The sequence below is a fragment of the Cavia porcellus genome, unplaced genomic scaffold, assembly GCF_034190915.1.
Source record: "Cavia porcellus strain 051 isolate PalLab524CR breed Dunkin Hartley unplaced genomic scaffold, mCavPor4.1 scaffold_23, whole genome shotgun sequence".
In the NCBI taxonomy this organism is placed as follows: Eukaryota; Metazoa; Chordata; class Mammalia; order Rodentia; family Caviidae; genus Cavia; species Cavia porcellus.
This window is the reverse complement of record NW_026947506.1, coordinates 11,239,593-11,260,008: the sequence shown is the minus strand read 5'-3', so window position 1 is coordinate 11,260,008 and position 20,416 is coordinate 11,239,593. Positions and strand designations below refer to the sequence as shown.

At 39.5% G+C, this 20,416-nt stretch overlaps 1 protein-coding gene across 3 annotated transcripts; it reads left to right on the top strand.

The window, feature by feature from the left end:
- Positions 1-2,860: 2,860 nt before the first annotated feature.
- Positions 2,861-19,227, top strand: Znf25 (zinc finger protein 25). 3 transcript variants are annotated; one of them, XM_063233578.1, is made up of 6 exons: positions 2,861-2,882; positions 4,932-4,998; positions 11,948-12,074; positions 12,315-12,410; positions 15,348-15,411; positions 15,956-19,227. In XM_063233578.1, the coding sequence occupies exons 2-6, from the start codon at positions 4,984-4,986 to the stop codon at positions 17,022-17,024; spliced, it is 1,371 nt and encodes a 456-aa protein (XP_063089648.1). In that variant the 5' UTR covers positions 2,861-2,882; positions 4,932-4,983; the 3' UTR covers positions 17,025-19,227. The 3 variants fall into 3 exon arrangements, with proteins under 3 accessions (XP_063089648.1, XP_003466143.1, XP_013004029.1); XM_003466095.5 differs by lacking the exon at positions 2,861-2,882 and adding an exon at positions 3,205-3,438; XM_013148575.3 differs by lacking the exon at positions 2,861-2,882 and adding an exon at positions 3,206-3,395.
- Positions 19,228-20,416: the final 1,189 nt, after the last annotated feature.

Below are 20,416 nucleotides of genomic sequence, written 5' to 3'. Positions count from 1 at the left end.
ACTTGTAACCCTCACAGGTCACAGGGTCCAACCGCCTTAGTGGATATCTGTCTCAGAATCCAAGTCATATTAAAACTCTCAAGGTAAGACATTCTCTATATTCGTGGACATAAGAGGCCACATATACAGAGTTCTGAGTTTTTTAGGCTAATAAATCCTCAATGTCTCACGGAGTATTAAAGGTCAACCTATGCCAGTTATAAACAGGGCCTATTTTTATGCAGGTCCCAGTCCTAAATCTTAAAATGCTTTTATTCCCTTTTAAACTGCCATCCTGGTTTCACATCACTCAGGCCCTAGATCTAACCATCCTTTTGATACTCATCTCTGCCTTACGATTCACAGGTTGTCATGTTTTGTTGTCCAGTTTGGTTCTTAATTTCTTACATTCTATTAATGATAGCAAGACTCTCTAACAGGATTGCCTACAGACTCCAACATCATATATACCAGAGACAAGCCTTACCTACCTACCTTTTAACTTTTATGCTTTCATATGGGGGAGTAAGCACCTCTCATAACTTCACTCCTCCTAATCCCACATTTAATTTTTCAGAATTCTGCCTTGCCACCTCAACGTCATCCTGATAGAATAACAGGTCTAAATCAAAGACACCTTTCCCTCTACCTCACTTGGGTCCATAAATATGACAGTGCCATGTCTCCTCATAACATCTTGTCTCTTTGTTTTTTCAGCCTAACATACGTGCATTCACCAGTGAAGTTGTCCTGGCTAAAACTCCTGGCACCAGCTTCTACCTTGACATCAACCGTCATCCCGTCGATTCCCCTAGACCCCAATACAGTGCCCTCAGCCAGCAGGAAGTAGTTACAGAGAGAAATCTTCGCTCCTTTTCCTAATAATCATAAGATGGGATATGAAAGGGTTGCTGGCCCAGACCGGACACTTTAGCCAGGAAAAGCCTCGGCCGGAATTAGGGAGCTCCTGCCTCCCCCGCCCCTAGAGATTTACCTGTAACCCTATACCCCCACCCTTACAAACCTACCTCTGGCACCAAACTAAGACCAATGGGCTACCTGTGCATCCCTAATACCCCCTAGGTTCCACCCCAGGCTGAGGCTACTTATGTGCCTCACTCCACGTGTTCCAGAGAGAGATTGCCAGCCCTGAGGTGGAGATGCTGCGCCCCGGGGGGCCGGGGGTGAAATAAAGGTTACTTATATTTTACACTTCTTATCTTTTCAGCCACCGCTGGCCAGTCCTTCCCCCTCTTCCCCTTCTCAGACCTATCAGGTTGTACTTATCTGTCAATATAAAAATGCAATTATTTTCTTCTTTACAAACAGTCTGGTTTAATGTTCACTCTAAAAGTATTTTTTCTTTCTTTCTTTCCTTTATCAGTAAATGGGATTTTCTGGGTTGGCAAGAGGCTTTAATTATTTCCATAACTGCCATTCAGAAAGTGGTATGTGTGCATATGGTTTTAATATAGGGAAATGAATCTCCTCACCTTCTATGTCCGGCATGAGTTTGTGTTCTCTAAGATCGAAGAATGAGTTTTAGGAACCACAGAGGTTAAGAGCAGAATATATTTATTGAGAGAAAGAAAGCTTCTGTCTGAGAGAGACAGAAGAGGTCCTGAGTGAGTTGTCAAGGACTTTATCTTTTCCAGGGACTTTTATAGTGTAAAATCATGGAGTGAGACGGGTTCAAGGTGGGGAAAACTGGGAACTCACAGGCAGATGGGAATTACTGGGACAGAGTTACGTTTATCCAACAAGATTAACAGTCCAGGTAAAACTGATTACATTAGGGACAAATGGGGAGCAAGTCCTGTAGAAAGCAGGCATTCTTAGAGAGCAGTGACTCTTCCCTAGGGGGTTGGGATGGTGACTCCAGACTTCCTCAGGGTGATAGGGAACTATTTAGAATATCAGTCCTTAGATATGGATGCATTTGCTTAATCTTTTGTCTTGAGGCTTGACCCACAGCTTGAGGGGCCTGTCTCTTCCACAGCTGCAAGGTATCTGGGCTTCTGCACTGGCTCCTTTGAGGACCCAGCCCTGTCTCATTGCCTATATTATTTCTAACTAACTCAGCTGCCTGTAACAGTTTCTACATGTTTTAAACTTAATTCTGTGAAAACTTTAATATTTCTATAACCATTTTGAGAATAGAAACTCACTTATGTGGCTGGCACAGAGCAAAAAGAAGTCATTAAGATACTGACTACAATTTGTTTCCATATATTTCCTTAGTGAAATAAGTCATGTATTCTGTATGACATAGGGCCTCCAAACGATATAAGGGAAATATAATTCTCAACCTGCTAGATGCCCCATAACCTGAGTCTGTGCTCCCCAAAACTGAAGAATGAATCTTAAGGAACAATAGAAGAGTAGCAAGTTTTATTGAGGAAGCAATAGCACCTGTGAGAGACCCAGAACGTGGATTGCCAGGGAGACCTTCTCAAAGGAAGTTTTATACAGCAAAATTACAAGGTTGGTAAAACAAGAACAAAACTATAATCAATCGATAAGACTACAAGTACACTCATTTAGTAATATTGACCCAATGGAGAAGTAAGTCACATAGTAAGTGTAAGTGGAAAGAATGTCATTTTTTTTTTTTTTTTTTGGAAGAGACGGGTCAGGAGGTCCCCTATCTGTGAGACTGATATCTATGTAGAAGATCGTTATTGTTTATCCTTCAGGAAGGTATGCAGATGTAGGCATTCCATCTTTATCTTGAGGCTGGGCCTTCAAGGAATGCAGTCCAACCACAGCTGTAAAGTGTTATTTCTGCGTTGAATCCTTGGCGGGCCCCGCCCTGACCCACTGTAATATTTCTACCTAACTTTGCTGTCTATAATAGTACGCTGGGATTTGTGTAAAACCCTGAGTTGCCTGTATACCTTATAGTAAGCATTTGTTTTTCTTTTGGGACGTGGTGTGTGTGATACTCACCTCTATTTTGACTTATCACATTACTCAGCTATAATCTGCACCATTCTGGAGGTTACCAAGATAAACACCTCATTTCTTGGATGGATCGCTTTTTGCAGGCTCTTTGCAAAAAGAGCTCAGGCCCAAGTGTCTGAAGAATCACGATCCGTTTCTTTGCGCGGAGTCAACGCAGCGGCCCTCAACTTGGACGCCAGTCCACCTTGTCTGGAGAATGCCCCTCCCCCGCCAAAATTTTTTTTAAACGGAAAGAAGTCTCCCTAGCGACCCCCACGCAGATCCCGAGCAGAGGCCCCGCTGCCAGCAAGGCAGCCTCGCGCGGGGTCTTCTGGGAGGCCGCGAGCTCTGCGCGTGCGCGACGCCCCCGCCCTGGGCTAGGCTTTGTCCGGCGCCCCGGGGGCTCACGGCTGCTCCGGTGTCAAAGGAGCCGCCGGGGCAGGGCGGTGGCCGAGGGAGCCTAGGCTCTGCAGGTGTGTCCGAGGCCCCTGCCGCAGGCTGCCAGCGAGGGGACAGGTCGGCCGAGGGGAAAGAGGGGTAGCTCGGCGCGGAGAGGGGGTCGGGGCGACGGGGTGACCCCGGGGTTCGCTGCCGGGAGTGGGGCCGGGGGAGGGCGGCGGCTGTCGCGAAGGTGAGCTGCTCGCTCGCGCTGTCACCGGGTCGCTGCGTCCCACCGCTGTCAGGTTCGGGCCGCGGGACCCTTCCGGGCGGTGTCACGTCCAAGTTCGCGGTTTGCAGCAGCTGCAGCCCCGCAGGCTCCCAAGCCTCGCTGGGCCCCGGGGCCTGCGACTGCCTGGCGCCTGCGAGACCCAGCTGCGGGGTGCGCACAGCGCGACCCCCGCCACGCAGCGCTCGGGCTCCGGAATCTCCGGCTCACCCATCAGTTTTACGCAGGGGATGTGGAGTGCTGAATGAATAAACCCAAACTAGATTGAGCTTTCAGTTTTTTAAGTTTTACTGAGAAGCTGAGAGCCCTATCCAGGCCAAAAGTTAGTTTCTAGAGAGAGGAAATGGAAGATTTTTTTTTAATCGTAATAACTATATTCATCCTCGTAGTATCTGGGCTGCTCTGGCAAACCGATAATGGTGTCTCTTGCTTATGAAAAGGGCATCGTTATGATAGCTAGTTGTCTCGCTGCACACGTGAAGTGCCCGTTTGGGATTCTGGTGCCAACTGCTGTTTTAGAAGATAGATCTGTGTCCGTGTCAGCCAATTAGGTGACCATGTTAGAGTCTATCAAGGCTTTATCAAATTTTACCCCAGACCCAACCTGAATTTTGGGAGGACAGTGACTTCCTCGGTATTGTCTAGATTTGTGGGTGAATGAACGCTTTAAAAGATCATAATGGTACACGAAGGGTTTTTGAAGATTTTGAAATGATTTTCGAACTATGGGTTTATAACATTAATAGAAAAAATTATCACACATAATTTTAAAAGCTTCTAGTATCAATAAAATATTCACTTCAGCAGCATCTATGATGCCAGACAAGAGTTCCATGTTTGGATATATATTCCTTTTTTTCTTTTTTCTTTTTTGAGACGGGGTCTCGCTATGCAGTTCAGGCTGGCTTTGAGCTCACTTTGTAGCCCAGGCTGGTCTGGAACTCGCAACGATCCTCCCACCTCAGCCTCCTGAGTGCTGGGATTACAGGCGTAAGCCCCCAAGCCCCGGCTCATATTTGGATATATTATATGCCTTATTTAACCCTGTTATTCGGGGTTTAGCTTTTTAATTTGTTATTCAGTGAACAGATACATAGGTTTCAAAACAGCCAATAAGAAAGAAATGTTTAGATTCACTCAAAAATGTCCCAAATTCAAGATTGTGTCAGAGTCATCAATGACAGATTGTGTTATATAGCACTTCATTATCTTTTCCTGTTCTTTCAGATGGGTCAACTGGACATTCTTTAGAAGGTTATCTTACTAAAATGTTGTGTGGAAATTTCTCACAGGTGATTCGTGGAGCTGCAAAACACTGTCTTTTATGACTTTTCTCTTCCAGCTTTCCCTGTTCTGGCCTCATAGTTTCTACCCTTTCCCAAGATCAGCAAAAAATGAACAAGTTCAAAGTGAGTCATGTTTTTAGCCCTTTGTTTCATTCTGTGTGTGTGTGTGTGTTTAATGAATTTTTTAAAAGAGTCTACATATGAAACTAGAAAAGTAGAAATAATTAAAATCACACTGGCAGAAAATACTGCTTGAATGAAACAGCAGCTGTCCACAAAGTGTGATCTGCTGAGTGCTGGGAGCACTAAGACCTCCTTGAGGGCTCTGTGAGGTAAGAACTTTTAGTACTAAGGTACAAACTGCCTTTTGCCCTGATGGTGTGAAAGCAATAGTAGAGAGATTGCTGCCTGTATGGTATGAGTGAAGACAATGACATTAATTTATTGTAATTCTTTTCCTCCAAAGGACTTAGTAAAAATTTCACTTAACGATATCCATAAGGAAACAGTAAAAAGTATTAAATCTTGACCCGCAAGTATGCAACTTTTTTTTTTAATTTTTATTTAAGGAGAAAAGAAAAGAAAGAAAAAAAACAGTGAAGGGGTACAAGTTATACAGATTTACAGAATAAAAAAATGCGCAGTAGGAAATCACTAGTTAATGGATTACATATTGCCATCTTAGAAATAATTGTTCAAGTCACAAAATTAAAGCTTGTAGACTGCATGCAACAAAATGGGAAGTTCACATAAAACCTTTCTGCTGCATTCTGCACCGTGGTGATTGGTTGTTAGGCAAGCATTTGTTTGACTTGTGCACATGCATTGTCATTTTTTAACCTTTTTTTTTTTACTTGAACAACTGGTAAACAAGCTATGGTTATTGATCCTTTTGTATTCAGCATTTTCTCAAAAGTGATAAAGTGAGCCTGCCACTTTAAAGCAAACATCACTGTTGGTTTCAGTACTGGAAATTGAACCAGGGGCATACTACCACTGAGCTACACCTCCTTTTGAGACAGGTTGTCTTTGTTGGCCTAGGTACCACAGGCTTGGCCTTGAACTTGAGATCCTCAGTGTTAGAATTACAGGGTGTGTTGACCACACTCAACAGTATTTTTTGCAAGTGTTAAAATCTGAGCTTTAGGGCAAAAAATGACGATTTTTGGATAGCCTGTGTCCTCCATTATGAACCTGAGACTTTCCTACTAAAGACTTTTCTAGGAAGGATGATGTTGAGACTACAAGTACAATTTTTAAAATATTTAATAAAATGCATCAACATTTGAGTAGTGTTTCTGTTTTTTGTTTGTTGGTTTTGTTTTGTTTTTTTTTTGGTGGTGGGGGGGGTATCAGGAATCGAACTCAGGACTTCACACTTGCCAGGCAGGTGCTGTGCTGCAACTATGTTCCCAGCTCCAGTGAGTAGTATTTCTGAGACATATGCTCAGAGGCAAACTCAAGTAGTTTGACAGGAGGGAACAATATAAAGAAGTGAGAAATGGGTTGTAGATTTGTTAGGGAATGCGTTCTGAAAGGCAGTGTTTGAGGAAAGTGCTGAGTTAACTGAGAAGGGGAGCTAGGTAGGTATCTAAGGAAGAGTAATCTAGATGGGAGGAACAGCCAGTACAGTCTCGCTGAGCCATGTTCCAAAGTGAGTTTAGACACAGGAGAGAGGAGACTTGGGAGAGACTGATGAGACTGAAAGCAGTGAAGTAGAGGAGCATGGGAGATACAGGGCTTTTAGGCTGTAGAACTGTTTTACCTTCACTTAAAAATTTGATGTGCTCACTTTTGCAGCACATATACTGAAAAAATGTCAAAGTTATCCTTTATACAGAGGACTATACCTAATGCACATATACAATTTAGGAAATATACTAACACCAGTGCATCCCCTATCATGCTTAAGAGGTGAAAATTACAAGTACCTTTGAAGCGCATGTACTGCACTTCTTTGATGTCATCCTTACCGTTACCCACAGAATGAATGCTGTCTTCTGTAACCTTCAATGCTTTATTTTATTTTATTTATTTTTTGGTTTTTTGGGTCAGGATCTTACTATGTAGGACAAGCTGGCCTTTAACTTGCTGATGTAGCCCAGGCTGCCCTCAAAATGCATGGCAGTCCTCCTGCCCCAGCCTCCCAAGTGCTGAGATTATAGGCAGGTACCACCACAACCTGCATTATTTTTAGTTTTTTTTTTTTTTTTTTGAGACAGGGTCTCCTTATGCAGTTCAGGCTTTCCTTAAACTATACCGCTAGCTGGCCTTGAATTTCTGGTAATCCTCCTTCCTCAGCCTCCCAAGTACTGGGATTACAGGTGTATACCGCCATACCTGGCTCACTGCCTTTTAAAATTTAGTTTTTTGTCAATAAAATGTGATTATCAATTAAGTAGCCACCTCTCTGGTAAGTACTCGTCTTCTCACATAATCCTCACAGTCACCTTTTGAAAAGTTATTACCGTAATACCAGTGGGCCTTCACGGTGAATTTTAGACTTCATATTGTTATTATTCAGGATCACAGCCATTACGCATGTTGGTGGGGAAAAAAAACTAGAAGGAAGGAGAAAAAAATAAGAGGGAGCTAAAATTTAACCTGTTGAACAGAATCTATTTAAAGCAGACCCTGCAGTTCTGTTTCAATCTTTTTTTCCCCCTTTGGTACTGTGGATCGACCTCGTGCTTGCCAGGCATGTGCTGCGCTGCTGAGCTGTATCCCCGACCCTGTTTTAATCATTCTTGAACATAATTTTATCTTTCATATAAAATATTTCTTATCCAGAATTCACTGGAGAATTCACACAGTGCTTTCCCTGACTTAGGATCTGAAAGTAACTAGTCAATGGTCCATGACGGGAGAAATGATTCATGAACCTGTGTTTGTTTTTCCTGAGGCCATCTCACGCTTGCCCAGCTGCTAACTTCTGAGCTCAAGTGATTGTCCCCTCTCCTCCTGAGCAGCTGGACTGTGGGACCCAGCTCTCCTCTGGAGTAATTTTGAGTGCAGTTGTCATTACCAAGGCCTCAAGTTTTTTGTTTGCTGCAGATCTTGAAATTTTTTGTTTGTTCATAGCCATTTTAGCCACAGTAGGATTCTTTTACTTCTCTTTGTTCTGTCTTTCAACTTCTGTTGGCTACTTTCTTCTGTATGAAGACATCCTTTATAGTCACTGCTTTTATTTTGTTTGTTTTAGGGAGAGTTTGCTGGTAGAAACCTCAGTCTTCTTTATCTGAAATATTGATGAAAACTTCATCAATATTTTATCAATATTCAAAACTGATTTGAGTATTATATCTCCTTTATTGACAGTTAAACCTATTTTTATGTTAGTTTATGGATTAGTCTGGAAATTACAATATACACAATTAACTTATTCAGTATCTTCAAATAATATACCCTTTATTCATAAGAAGTGAAATATATTTTCAATAGCATAATTCACTTGACACTCCTTCACTCTTTGTGACCTTTCTCTTACAGCTCACTTCTCATATTTTTAACTGTAAATACTTACTTTTGCTTTAAATAGTTACCAGTTTTTGAAAGAAACTTATGTTCACATGTGCATAAATCAAATAGTGTTTTTTATATATATCCTTTGGGTACTCCTTATTCTTTCCTGCAGATCTGATTTATCTCACTGATATCTTTTTTATAAACCTAAATAACTTATTTTATCATTTCAGTACTAATAGTGACAAACTCACTGAATTTCTAAAAATGTTTTTCACTTTGATTTTTGAAGAATATACTTCTTGAATTCAAAACTAGGTAACAAGTTTTCTTTGCTTCTGCACTTTTAGGATATATTTGTCTTGTGTGGTTTCTTATTCCCTTGAACATAATTGCACTTTAGTTTTTTAACATTAAAAAGTGATGCATGCAGGTATGATTGTGTTAATCCTTCTTAGAGCCTAATAAAGATCTATAGATTCTTGCCTTGCCTTTTACTATTTTACAAAATACTTGGAGCTGGGCATGGTGGCTCATGCCTGTAATCTCAGTACTCAGGAGCTGAGGCAGGAGGATCACAGAAATTTTGAGGCCATCCTGGGTTGTATAGTGAGTTTAAGGCCAGCTTATACTACATAACATTTACACACATATATACAAAAACACTTTGGTACTCATCCTTCAAATATTCTCTTTTGTTAGGATTCCAGTCACATAAATGTTGAAATATATATATACATATATATATATATACACACACACACACACATTATTCTAAATGCCTCAAATGCTGCATTTAGACTGGGATTTTTTTGTTCTTTTTGGATGATTTCTGTTGAGCTGATTTTCTCCAATTTATAGTTCCCTTCTTCTGCTCTACCCATTCTCCATAATCTCATGAAATCTACTTCTGATAATATATTTTAATTTTTTCTCTGATAAATATTCCCATCCTTTGACCTATATCATCTGTCTTACTAGATTTTTATCATAATTACTTTAAAGTTTTTATCTGCTAATCCTAACATCCTAGATTATCTGTGGGTCTGTTCCACTTGGCTCCATTATGTAATATGACTCAGTTTTCTACTTCTGTGAATGTCTCATAATTTATTACTAAATGTTGGACACTAGAAGAAGTGTTTAGAAGAACAGTAGATTCTTCTAAAAATGGAGGTAAATAATAACACCAGAAAAATGGTACAGCCCTTTCTCTCTGGTTGCTATGGAAGCTTGACAGATTTGAGCTGGCTATGGACTTCAGTTAAGATTCAACTCACTGATCTCCATTGATTTGAGGCAGTATTAAGGCTTGGGTTGTGACACCAACGACTCCATCCTCATTTTAGCCTTACCACTAGCTGTTCTTTGGGTGACTGAGAACTTTCTGCCTGATAAGCAGTGCTTTCCCCACTGAGGTATCCCCACCCAGAATGCCGCTCCTAGCTTTTGGAGTTTGCTGGACTCAGGCAAGGCCCTTTGGGAATAACTGGTGGGTATCTGTATTTTAGAGCATCCAAATGTATTCTGGAGCCTCCTGTTGGGTACCAGAAACTGCTTCCCCATTTGGACTAAACTGACCATTTAGAGATATTTGAGAGGAAGTAAAACTGTCCCATAGTCAGGCAGCTTCTATTGGAGACCTCTTCTATATAAAATCCCACTTAGTCACCAGGTAATATCAAGAGCAGATGGTGCGGTCACTGTTGACTTGCTCTGTGCCTGGGACTTTCACAGATTCAAACCCACAAGCAAACATTAAAAGTCTGTTCAGAGTTCATTTTCTCCAGCTTGTTCCCAGAAATGAAAGTAGTTGTTTTCTCTGCTGAAGTATCCTGATCTGAATTTCAGCCTTTGTTCATCCGTCTCAGTTCTCTGATTTTAGAGACCTTAGAATTTCCTATATAAAGGGCTTATTCTTTCATTGGGGTGAGATAGTTTATTTTTTGACACTGTATATTCTACTCAGAACTAGATTTTTTTTCCTTATTCTAGAGATGCCTGTTCTAAGCTGTTTTGTGCTGACTTCATCCTGGCTATGAAACTTTGAAATGCCTTGAAAATTCTAAAGCAGCAGTATCTGACTTACTCCAATAGATTTTCCTTTCTTCCAAGACCTTAATCCTTTAAATCTTGCTGACTTATAACTTCAGTTTTCATATAGCTATTTTTAATATGTTTGGGTGGCTTTGATTTTTGTCTTTAATTGTGGTAAAATGTTTATAGTATAACATTTTCCATTTTAATCTCATTAATGTTTCATTCAGTGGCAGTAGGTACATTTATATTGTTATGTGGCCATCACTGTTACTCATCTCTAGAGCTTTTTCTCATCCTACATGTTATTAAACAAAAACAAACTCTCTGTTCTTTTCTTTCCCCCAGCCTCTGGCACCTACTACATTATTTTGTCTCTGAATTTGACTAGTTTAGGCATTTTATGTGTGTGGAATCTCATGGTGTTTGCTTTTCTCTGGCTTATTTCATGTAGTGTAATGTCTTCTCAAGTTTCATCCATGTTTGTAGCACAGGTCCAAATTTTCTTCCTTTTCAGGCTGGATACTATTGCATTGTCTGTTCCACAGTATGTTCACTGTTCAGGGGCACCTGAGCTAGCTCTCCCTTTTGTTTGTTGTGAATGTTGCTGCTGTGAAGATGGGCATTCATGCTGGGCATGGTCGCTCATGCCTGTAATCCCAGCACTCGGGAGGCTGAGGCAGGAGGATCGTTGTGAGTTCAAGACCAACCTGGGCTACAAAGCGAGTTCAAGGCCAGCCTGAACTGCATAGTAAGAGTCCTTGATTTCAGTTCTTTGGATATCTACCTAGAAGTGGGATTGTTGAGCTGTACAGAAGTTCTTTGTTTGCTACTTTTGAGGAGCCACTCTATTGTTTTTTCAGTGGTTGTACTATTTTACATTCATTTGTTTAAATTTTGAGTTCTAATTTTTCTGTTTTTTTAATAATAGCGCTCCTAGAATCTGGGTGTGCTTTTTGTTTGTTTGTTTTGGGCTGTTTTTATCCCCTTATTTTGCCAATGATGTACTCTTTATTCCTAAAATTTACATCTATTTGACTAGCTAACAAAATGAAACATAATACAAAATGCAAATAACTGTCCCTCTTGTATCTAGTATGTATTTGTCATAGCACCTTCTATACACATTATCTGCAAGGATTTATGTCTTTGACCCCTTTCATAACATAAGTTTGATGACAAGAATAGTTGCTTTTATTATCTCTGTATCTTTAGCAAAGTTATAGACCCAAGAGGTGGGGTCTCAGCAAACACGTATTGAACAAAACACCTATCTATGAAGCAGGGTACAGGATACTGGACTGCATAAATTCTACTGTCAGTATAGTAGGGTCTAATTTAGTATGTATCCCTCACTGTCTTTCCCTTCCTTCCCTCCTTCCCTTCCTCTTCTTCCCTCCCATTGTCTCTTTATCCCTCCTGTCTTCCTTTCACTGGAGATCACAGCTAGAGCCTTGTACATGCATGGTAAACATTTTACCAACAAGCTATACCCCATTCTTAGTTTCTTTTTGGTTGTACTCTTTCCCTGGTCACCACTCACTTCAGATTGAACTGAAATATGTTGTTCCAGGGACTTGTGACATTAAAGGATGTTACCGTGGAATTCACCAAGGAAGAGTGGCAATTACTGACTCCTGCTCAGAAAGCCCTGTACAAGCATGTGATGCTGGAGAATTACAGACAGTTGGTCTCAATAGGTGAGAAAGACTTCCCCATATGGAACTACCAGTAGCTTCTCCTTCTCTTCCCTGTTGCTCGAATTTAGGATCGAATGATATTAGCTTTGTTTCAGGGTGAACATAATGAATCCATTTTGAGTACTAGCAAAATATGTGTCCTAAGTGGGGTCTTCATTGCTTTCCTGAATCTGTACTTCCTTACAGAGTCTCTAAATTCCAAGCAATTTGTATCATTTTTCTTATCTTTTCAATTAATAGGTTACCGTGTGAGTAAGTCAAATGTGATCCTGAAGCTGAAGCAAGGAAAAGAGCCGTGGAGACAGGAAGTGAAACTTCCACGTCGCAAGGCCTCTGGTGAGTTACAGGTTATACCTCATGTTATCAGAAGGGGTTGGTGTTCCTGCCTTTTGAAATATTTTTGAGGAGTCTCTCTGAATTCCTTGTAGTCTAGAAATGATTGCAGATACCTTATCTGTGTATTTTAGAATCTTAAATCATGTTCCCAATTTTTGTTCTTTCTACTTAAATTCTTCCTTGCTATACATTTAAAAAATAAATTTAGTTCTTTTTCCTGTATACGAAATCTAATCTCTCCCTAAGAATCTCTCCCTTACCTGAGATTTTCTGCTTTTCTAGAGAATTCCCAGTTACTCTCTATCATTGTAGTGTGCAACTATAGTTTTAAAATCTGAGTTGTAGATGTGTTTTCAAATGACATCTCCCACTTTTAAAGTAACATGACTTTGTTATTTTTCATACCAGTTTTAACTACATAGTTTCTCTTTAAACCTTAACTATTATAAATCAATAAGCTGCTCATCCATTATATTATTTCAATGCAATTGATCTTTCAATATGCATTTATCTTTTACATGAAGTACTGATTACCTTTCTTAAAATCTACTGTACTGAGCTGGGGATTTAACTCAGCAGCATAAGCGCCTGCCTTGCAAGTGCGCAGTATCCCCGGTACCAATAAAAAAAAAAACTACTGTACCTTTTCTGGGGTATTATGATGCCAAAATGACACCAAACTGCTTCCTTAAATGTTTTTATGACATTTGCACTGACATACTTGCACTGACATTTTGCCAGGATCAAGAAAAAGGCCTAGTACCTATTTGTTGCTCACTAGATATTTGTTGAAAGAATGACTTTTGATTTAACAAGACAAAACTGACTTCTCCATTTTAGTCTTATTTGTATCCTGGTTCCATATTTTACCTTCTTACAACATGGTTCCATTGATCTCACCCTTTTCTTCCTACGATCAAGAACAAATCTTTTTTTTTTTTTTTTTTTGAGACAGGGTCTCACTATACAGTTCATACTAGCCTTCAAATAACTCACTGTATAGCACTGGCTGGCCACTGCAGAAATGCTCCTGCCTCAGCCTCTCAAGTACTTGCTTGTGGTTATAGGCAATCACTCCTGCATCCAGCCAAATTTTTAAATTCTCAAAAGCAGTTGTGTAATATAGCAGATTTATATTGCCACTGGCCTGTCCTGGTAAACTAATGCTGACTCACTGTTGTGGTATATATTTAAACTAATTTTTTTTTATCAAGAACAAGTCTCTGGTCCTGTCTTGGATATTAGCAGCTTATTTGTCCTTCTAGGCCCTAAACATGCTCATCTCCACTTTACCATTCTGTGACACGTTTCACATGCATAGAAACTTATTTCATGTGTATCCAAGTTAACCTTATATGAGTCCCTATCACTTTCTTCACAAATCTTATGAAATTTCAACCTCAAACCTCTGCTTAGAATCTTTTATTTTCATGCATTATTCTTTTTTTGTTTTTTGAGACAGGGTCTTCCCTTCTAGGCCAGGCTGGCCTTGAACTCACAGCAATCTTCCTGGCTCAGCCTACCAAGTACTGGGGTTAAAGGCATATGCCACTACGCCTGGCTACTTTCGTGCATTTAAAGATGTATATATGTGTGGTCTGAAAAGGTCCAAGAATAATGTTAAGTAATCTAATCTTTAGTAATCTAATCTTTAAGGATGATGACATAAATTGGAAGCAGAGACACAGCAGCTCAGATATAAAAGCAAAGTTTGAGATTTGTGCTGAATTGTGGATAATGGTGTTTTGAAAGTATAGGGTTTGGTAGTCAGGATAGGTACAGGATTGCAAATGTCAGTTGCTACAACTGGGAAGGCATCTGTTGTATAGATGGTTTGCCCTCTGCTTTTTTTCAAAATCCTTCTTTTTAGATATGTACATTTTTGGGTCTTTCTAATCTGGTGAAAATTAAACCATCTATATAGAGAGTGAAAGCCTAAGCTATAGTACTGTTCCTCTAAATATGAGGAAATGGATGACTGAGAAATACTTTAGTGTCCCTATCTGGGTTGTGGATAGATAAAAAGAATGTAACGTTGTTGTCCCTGATGTGCAGTTTCCCTTTCTATGGATTCAGTTGTCTGCTTTGTCCGGTGTGGGACATGAGAACTTCTTTCTCCGTCATACCCACGCTGTGTACATGGCCTACTTTCGTCACTCAGTAGCCACCTCAGATATCAGACTGACCATTTGGGGTTGCAGGGCTTATGTTTAAGTCATACTTACTTTACTTAATAATGGCCCCAAAGCACAAGGATAGGGATGCTGGCAATTCAGATAAGCCAAAGTGAACCTGTGAAATACTTTCTGCAAGTAACAAGGTGAAGACTGTGTGTGTGTGTGTGTGTGTGTGTGTGTGTGTGTGTGTGTGTGTAAGAATATAGGATACATAGTGCTCAGTCCATCTGGAAATGTGGCCCCTGAAGGTGAGAGGACAGCACTATACAAAGGAATCCTAACAGCAAGCCAAATGTGAGGGGGGAGGGGAGAAAGTCCTGTACTTTAGCTCCTTTATCTAACTTAAATTTTTCCTGATATTTCCAATATACACAGTTGTCTACTAATTTTTCTCATTCCACTTGCTGTTCATTGTCCTTAAATGGGATCACACCATTCTCTGGAATTCCCACATTGCTGCTCAGTGACACTTTCAGTGTATTTTGTTCTTTCATTTGAGTGTATTTTGTTCCATGTTGTTTTTGTCTTAGCTTTTACCTCTAAGTTTTTAAAGTCACATTTGTAAAAGTGGCAGGGATGCTTGGGCTTATAATCAAGTTCTTCCTGTGTCTTCTACAGAAGTTTTTAGTGTTTTATGGATTTTTTCCCAAAAAATGGGCAAAGATAGTTTCCATTTGAGAATTCTTTCATTTTGGTAGTTGAAGCCTAAGAGTCAACTCTATAAATATAGCAGTATGTTAAAATCTCAATCCCATTGTAGAAAACCTGGGGAATATCCATGATCCTGGAGCACGTAACCCAGAAAAGCCAGCTGGTAATTCAAGGTAAGTTCAACAATTAATTTTTTTTGATACCAGGGATTGAACTCATGACCTTGCACTTGCCAGGCAGGTGCTTACACCACTGAGCTAAGTCCCCGGCCCAACAATTAATATTTAAGATAGAATCCTTGATAAGAGTACTGGAAATGGGAGAGTGTTAGTTAATTCTGAATGTGGGAAAACTGACACGGGAGTGAATCCCAAAAAATGTAATCAAAATGGCAGTGCCCTTTTACATAGGAGACCATAGTAGGATCAGCAGATTCAAACTTGGAAGTCATCTTTTGCCTCTTCTGAATTATCCAAAGTAAAATGCAGGCAGCTGAGAAATCCTGTGGCTAGAGTGCACGTGAAGGCTCATTCTACCTGGTGCTAAACTGCAGTGTGTGAACAGTCACAGTGGAGAAACCTTGTGAACCTAGTGGATATGGAACATCTCTAGAGGCAGGTCCTCAGAGTTACTTAAAAAAATCTACACACACAGAAACAGAGAGAGTCTTAAAAGTCTTACTTTTCCCCATTAATGAATCTGAAACTTTCTATATAGGCCTGGAGAACTCAAAAAACTTCAGAAAACTCGTCACCAAATAGAAAGCTATGAATGTAATGAATGTGGAAAGACCTTCTGCCAGAAGGCTGCCTTCGTAGTACATCAAAATACCCACTTAGAGAACAAGTCCTACGACTGTAGTAAATGTGGGAAATCCTTTTCTAAAAATGAAGACCTCACGGTACATCAGAAAAGTCACACGAGAGATAAAACCTATGAATGTAAAGAATGTAAGAAGATCTTCTACCACCTGTCATCTCTTAGTAGACATCTAAGAATTCATGCAGGGGAAAAACCTTATGAATGCAATCAGTGTGAGAAATCCTTCTACCAGAAGCCACACCTCATGGAGCACCAAAAAACACACACAGGGGAGAAACCTTTTGAGTGTACTGAATGTGGGAAGTTCTTCTATGTGAAGGCATACCTCATGGTGCATCAGAAAACACACACAGGGGAGAAACCCTTTGAGTGTAAGGAATGTAAGAAAACATTCTCGCAGAAGTCACACCTCACAGTACATCAGAGAACACACACAGGGGAGAAACCCTATAAATGTAAGGAATGTGGGAAGTTATTCTCTAGGAATTCACACCTCAAAACCCATCAGAGAACTCATACAGGAGAGAAACCCTATGAATGTAAGGAATGTGGCAAATGCTTCTTCCAGAAGTCAGCCCTCACAGTACATCAGAGAACTCACACAGGGGAGAAGAACTTTGAATGTAATAAATGTGGCAAACACTTTTTCTATAAATCAGACCTCACTAAACATCACAGAAAACACACAGGGGAGAAGCCCTATGAATGTACAGAATGTGGTAAATCTTTCTCTGTGAATTCAGTCCTCAGATTACACGAGAGGACTCACACAGGAGAGAAGCCCTATGAATGCAAGGAATGTGAAAAATTCTTTTCTCAGAAATCACATTTTATTGTACATCAGAGAAAACACACAGGAGAGAAACCCTATAAATGTAAAGAATGTGGGGACTCCTTTATCCAGAAGTCACAACTCACAGCACATCAGAAGACACATAAACAGAAGCAGAAAGCTGACAAATAGTATGAGTGAGGAATATCTGTCTGAATTCATCCTTCAGCATAACCACATAGTTCACGAGAGAAAACAGATGCATATCATTAAGAAGGAAAACTTTTTAACTACACTTTTTCCTTGAGGAATATCAGCAAATGCACAGAGAAAAAAATTCTACACATTTATTAAGGAGAAGTTTTTACCACATGGTAGTCTTGACTGAATATCAAACAATATAGATGGCAGAAATTACAAATTGTAACACATGAAGAAAACTTTTACTTCAGGAGTCATACTTCACAACATAGAAATCACACAGGAGAAAAATTCTTAAAATGATTGTCAGGTTTTCTCTCAAGACAGCCAACACTGTGCATCCAAAAGCTCACATGTGTGAGAGATTCCTGAGGGCATCCTGAGTATCCTGAAGTCTTTTTACACAAATTGCTCTCATATGTTAGAAAATTCAACAGAGATAACTGCAAAGATTGCAGCAAGTATATGTCTTTATCAAGAGTTGATATTCATTGAATGTCATATCAATGTTTGGATAATACCTTTATAGATATTTGAAAGATTTTCACCAAAAAGGAAAAGAATTTGCACTGAGGGAAGCATTTATATTCTTAAGTCATTTTACAAATTCCAAGGTTGCATTTTCTTTTTTAAAGAAACCTGAAAATGTCTACATATGTAAAATTTTTTAAAAGCCAAAATGAGTAATCAGGCAACATCATTGAATACATATAAAGAGTTTTAGTGTAGGGCTTATGTATGTGAATATGCTACCAAATGTAACTCGTAGATGTTTGACATGCATGTGAACCCTTCCCTAGCTGTGTATAGTACAGCATGTCACCTTAGTTCAGTAGCTGTTACCTGTAGGAAGATGTGACCTGTTGTCTCACAGGTGACCTGTTGTTAATATGTACTGTCGTGCAATACTCTTTAAATTATGATGTATATATTCTGCCTTCTTCTTGGCACTTGTTAATGGATCTATACATTGATACTGACCTAACTCTTTGAAATGGAGCTAAAATGTTTTTGTCAAATGTTCAGCTCTGTGGAAAGCCAAATTTTGAATTAAGGACATTTATTTTTGCAAATGCACAAGCTGCTTTTGAAGCAGCTGAAAATAGTAAAATTATTGCACTCTACAAAATAAAAACTGAGTGCTATGCAAGAAACATTTCTCTTACCTTACTGTTGATGTCTGAGCAGGGCATAAGAGCTATCTGTGTTTTTTTCTGTATGAGTCCTAAATGTTCTTCCCTGCCTTTTTCATAGTTGAAGCAACGTAGCATCATAAAGTACAAACTCTGGACTCCTACTGCCTTTGTCAAAATGCCAGCGTGGGGTGGGCCACTCATCCCCTCTGTGCCTCAGTTCCTTTTCTGTAAGAGTAGCGTTACTTATATCATAGGATTGCTTTGAGATTGGAATGAGTTAATATGTTTAAAGTACTTAGGAACAGTGTCTCAGACTCAAGATATTATTAAATATTATAATTTTTAACTTACATGTCCTGAATTACTCTGCCAAAAAATGGTAAGCAAATATTATCTCACTTTATTGCTGCTAGTGCCTTGACTTTTTTCTTTTTCTTTTTTACTTTTTTTCAAGTAATTCAGAAGTAGAACCTGGCTGGGCTAGGACAGGGACTAACAAACTAGAGTCCATCAACTACATCTGCTCCAGAGCCCATGTTGTAGCCTACAAGCTGATTATAATTTTTATTACTAAATGGTTGAAAATTAAAGAATATTTTGTGGCATATTAAAATTATACTCAAATGTCAGTGTTCATAAATAAGGTGTTTTGGGAAAACTCACCCAAACCCTATTTCTTTATGGTTTGCCCATGACTGCCTTTACACTACATCAGCAGAGTTGAGTAGTTGTGACAGAGACCAAATGGAACACAGAGCCCAAGATATTAAACATGGCACTTTACAAAGTAAGTTTTCTGTTACCTAGAGCTGAAAACATTGTAGCCACTTACAAGTATACTTTTATAAACCTCATGTGTTTTAGCAATGATGCACACAGTAATTTGTGGGCTGGTAGTTTGTGCAGTATATTTATTTTATGCAGTATATTTATATGTTAAAAGCTTACACTTAGAAGTATTTTTTCAATGAAATGTGTTTTTTACTTGAATTGTAATATCAAAACAAAAAGCTTTTGGTGCAGTGTAACATATATGAAATAAAGTTATTTAAATGAAATTGAATTGAATTGTTAATTGATCCTACCTGCAATATTGCTTTATCTCCTTTCAAGTTAGTGGCCGGCTTCTCGTATTATTTTACAATTTTCTCATTATCCCATCATAAGGTATTATCTCTAATATTTAACATCTAATAATACACAATTTACAATACCTAATCTACCAGCTACATTACTAAAAACCCATAAAATTGCCTGAATTTTGTATATAGATACTGTGCCATTTAAAGAGGGTTCAACTTTCAATTTTTTGACCTTATGATGTTGCAAAATGCAACTGGCAATCAGTAAAAACCTTACTGCAATTTTTAGAAGTTATTCCCCCACCCCACCCCAGGCTATTAACAGGAGATACAATACTGAACTCACAGGGGCCGAGCAGCCACAGTGAGCCACAGCCTGGTTGGCCAGGATCACGTGAACAGACACTGGGTACTGTGTTGCCGAGCCACGATGTATAGTAGGGCAGGTGTGGTAAGTGCATCTTCAGCTTAAGGACATTTTTTAATCTAACAATGGTTTATCAGGATGTGACCCCACTGTAAGTTGAGGAGAATCTTTAACTGTCAAATGGTGCTCTAATCCAAAACTTCTGGTGTTTTCTTCCTCTTCCTAATAAAGATGACTGATGGATGCTGAATTTGTTAAGCATCCTTCATTGTTGATTTATCTAGTGAGCATCTAAATATAGTATTTAATTATTGCTTAGACCTGAAAAGATAGACTTCTACTCATGATGTAACTTCTGAACACGCTATGTAAAACATTACCCATACCTCATTCTACTCAGCTTGAACACAAACACACCAGCCTGGCGGCATTTAGTAGGTAACATCTACGTGTAGCTAGCCTCTCAGGGTAGGTCTTTATTTCAAGCAACTGTGAAAGAAAAGACATTTTCTAAATTTCCCAGTCTTCCCAATAAAGTTAGATAGAAGTTAGTAAGTACTTTCTGGGAACAAAAAGTGGCAAATTAAGTCTGAGCACATCCCTTAATCCCAATGCTTAGGAGGCTGAGGCAAGAGGATCACAAGTTTGAGTTGTGCATATACAATACAGTGCATGGATGGCAAGCCAAGTGCCCAAACTGCAACCTCATTTATTGCCAAGTGCTAATGCTACAAATTAAACCTGAATATCCAACATTTGGCTGCTGGGGGGATCCTGGGGTGGCTTGGCTTGCATGCC

Bases quoted from the DNA above. Each gene is read 5' to 3' on its own strand.
- Znf25 (XM_063233578.1), top strand. The intron at 12,075-12,314 runs GTGAGAAAGACT...TTCAATTAATAG, and splicing joins CAGACAGTTGGTCTCAATAG to GTTACCGTGTGAGTAAGTCA. The intron at 12,411-15,347 runs GTGAGTTACAGG...ATCCCATTGTAG, and splicing joins TCCACGTCGCAAGGCCTCTG to AAAACCTGGGGAATATCCAT.